This window comes from Myotis davidii, unplaced genomic scaffold (genome assembly GCF_000327345.1).
Source record: "Myotis davidii unplaced genomic scaffold, ASM32734v1 scaffold545, whole genome shotgun sequence".
In the NCBI taxonomy this organism is placed as follows: domain Eukaryota; kingdom Metazoa; phylum Chordata; class Mammalia; order Chiroptera; family Vespertilionidae; genus Myotis; species Myotis davidii.
Window position 1 is genome coordinate 159,846 of NW_006296634.1, and position 3,142 is coordinate 162,987.

Consider the following 3,142-nt stretch of genomic DNA (forward strand, 5'->3'; position numbering starts at 1 on the left):
CCTTTCTCTGTGTGACATACACACTCTGTCTCCTCCCACAGCTTAGCATGCATCTTCACTTATTTTCTTGATTTGTCTTTGTTTTTATTTGGGGGATGGCTGAGCCAAAGGGTCAGAAACCTGCCTTTTATCCCCACCACTTGGTGTTTTGGTGTATGTGTACTGTTGGTTTGTTTATCTATGCTGGTTGTATTTATATTAAACCCCTGGTTGGTGTACACTTGTGTCCGTGCTATCTTGTCCCAGCTGTGGGCTTGTCTTACACTGGTACAGTGAGCAGCTCTACTTCCCCACAGTCCTGAGCCTCTATTTGCCCATTTCCTTATGCTGTACAAGAGGGTATGATAAATTCATAGCCTCTGGGGATCCCGCCCAGGAAGCAAGACTCTTGCCCAGTGAGGACCTGCCGCCTTGAGATTCAACTCATCCCCTCAGTCACTGTCATCCTCCCTCTCCTCTTCCTCCTTCTCCTCTTCCTCTTCCCTCAGTCCTGCAAAGAAGTCATCGGTGCTCCAAGCCTTGCTACTCAGCGCCCGAAGTGGCCCTCCCTTTTTTTTGCGCCGACGGTAATCATCCACCACCACAGCCCGCAATTGGGCCATGTCCCAAAATTTGAGGCACTGGTCATGGCCACTGCTGGCCAGGAAGCGGCCGCAGTGGGAGAGGGCCAGCTCCTCCACAGGCTCCCCGGCATGCTGGCCCACACTGCCCACCACTCGGTTCGGCAGGATGTTCACAGCCCTGGACAGAGAGAAAAGAGTGTTGGGTACTGGCTGGTGGGGCGCCTACCCTTCCTGTGCCCCCAAAAGCCCAGCTTCTCTCACCTGATGACTCCATCCGTAGACCCAGTGCACAGCAGACTGTCAGTGACGGGAACCATGCAGTCAATGGACTCGGCTCTCAGGGCGAAGCGGTCACTTGTGGCCCCAAAGCCGTTCCAATTGAAGAGATAGATGGTACCTTCACTGGAGCCACAGGCCACCTTCCTCCCACATTTCATGATTGTGACAGAGGTCAGGTCTCCAGACTGAGGTTCTGAAAGCAGCTCAAACCGGCGTCGCTTAATATTGAAGACACCAAGGCAGCCGTCTCCACTAACTTGTGGCCCCAAAGCCGTTGTAGAGCTGTCAGACCACGTCCCTAGCACAACCCCATCCCACCGTACCCAGCCGTACTTTCATGATTGTGACAGAGGTCAGGTCTCCAGACTGAGGTTCTGAAAGCAGCTCAAACCGGCGTCGCTTAATATTGAAGACACCAAGGCAGCCGTCTCCACTACAGAGAAAGCAGAGCAGCAGGCTTGGCCAGAGGCTCCCACTGAGGGAGACATTTAGCACAGGGAAGGCAGCTTTGAGGATGTACCTGGCTGTCAGCAGCAGCTTCTTGGCTGGGTCCAGAGCCATGTCAGCAATGTACTCCTCATGTTGCCGCATATCCATTAAAGGGCCTTCCTTCCGCTGGTCCCAGAGCCGGATGCCACCTGTGTCATCCCCAGTGGCCAGAACATTCATATCCACTAGCAGCAGACTGTTGATAGGGGCACTGGAGACATAGATGCAGTTATTCTTAGAGCATCTTTGTCCCCATAGAGAGCTGCAAGTCCTTACCCTCGCCTCAACACATTTGGCTTCTCTTACCCGTGAGCCTTGGAAATGCGTCTTTCCAGTTGGCCCTGCTCCACATCTAGAACGTGGATGGCTTTGTCCTTGGAGATAGTAACAAGTTCTGGGGGGAAAGGTGCGCAGGTCATGGTGCTGCTCACTGCTCCCCTCCCACCATCACACTGCTGGCTGCCTTCCCCAATACTCACTCTGCCCATCTTCAGAGAAGGCCACGGCACGGCAGGACTTGAGGTGGTGACCTGAGGACCAGAGCTCTTTGGTTTCTCCCTCTTGACAGGAGTAAGAAAAGCTGGAGAGAGATGGAGAGTGAATGACCCCAGACCCGGCCTGGGGTGTACCAACTAGTCAACCTTCCACCTACCTAGGAGTTCCTGCTAGTACACCCCTAAACCCAAGGAGCTTACTGTGGGGCGCAACTACAGTGTTTTGGCCAGGTTCAAGCCTCGGACTAATGAAAGGACAGGGTCCTCTCATTGCCACATGCAAGTCCCAGCTGGCGGGCAGGGCCCTCCTAGCACAATCATAGCCAACAACTATGGTTGTAAGCTTGAACCTATGGTCCGAACACGTGGCCCCACGTGCCTTGTGATAGAGTTCAGGTGCATGTAGTTGAGTGGGGTTGAAACACGAGAATACTGTAAAGAACTTGATCACGCCCCTACTTTGCCTCGTGGCATCTGCTATAAAATAAAGACACGGATTGTGGGCGCTGGCGCTGTCTCCTCATGAGGGAGTAGCGTCCCACTGAGACCCAGCTTTCATTCTCTTGTCTGTCTTTTCTCAATCCTCTGACCTCCCCCACCCCCCACCCCACCTCAGGATCACCTTTGGCCGTAACAGCTTACCATCCCATTTTTTCCATTTTCAGTGAGCTTCAAATATTTGGAAATCTTTTTCTCATTTGATAGATATTTGCTTGCAACTCTGTGATGTCACCCCACCCTTCTTAAATCATCCTTGCAAGCCCCAGCCTGGGGAAAGATTAAGTATGGACCACTGTGAAGGCCCAGAAATATTCGTTAAATTAACTGAAGGGCAGCCCCAGGAGTCGGAAATGTAAAAATTAGTAAAACAGGGATCTTGCACTCCAGTTCTGTAGGAGCTAGAGATCCAAAATTAATTCTGGCACATTGTGACTGCATACTGAAAAAGAGCCAGGATCAAAATGCAGGTGGAACAGAGAAGCACCAGCCTGTAAACGCAGCAAGGCAAGCACCTGTGCAGAGAGCATCCCCAGTGCAGATCCTCAGAGCAGATCCTCAAAGCAGCCGAGTGAATTAAGTGCTTAATTGCCAGTGAGTTCCAGGTGGGCAGAACTGGGTCTACTAAGTTTGCTCTATCCCAGTGCCTAGCATGAAAAAGCTGCTTAACAGACACATTTCTAAGTAAATGAGACAAGCATTCAATAAGTATACAAACTTATGTTTGACTACAAACCATTATGAAATTTATGAGGAAAAGACATCTGGTGCTAAGGTAGCACCTAATAAGTAATCTGATTTAGTCAGGGGCATGGGGAA

The 3,142-nt window shown here is 51.2% G+C and overlaps 1 protein-coding gene across 1 annotated transcript in view; it reads right to left on the reverse strand.

The window, feature by feature from the left end:
• Nucleotides 1–59: 59 nt before the first annotated feature.
• Nucleotides 60–3,142, reverse strand: part of WDR55 (WD repeat domain 55) — a 3,894-nt gene continuing 811 nt past the window's right edge. Inside the window, exons 2-6 of the mRNA XM_006772415.2 lie at nucleotides 1,811–1,911; nucleotides 1,638–1,725; nucleotides 1,363–1,542; nucleotides 825–1,094; nucleotides 60–741 (exon numbers count right to left, since the gene is read on the reverse strand). Coding sequence (XP_006772478.1) covers nucleotides 432–741; nucleotides 825–1,094; nucleotides 1,363–1,542; nucleotides 1,638–1,725; nucleotides 1,811–1,911 — 949 coding nt within the window. The 3' untranslated portion in view covers nucleotides 60–431. The remainder of the gene's footprint in view (nucleotides 742–824; nucleotides 1,095–1,362; nucleotides 1,543–1,637; nucleotides 1,726–1,810; nucleotides 1,912–3,142) is intronic.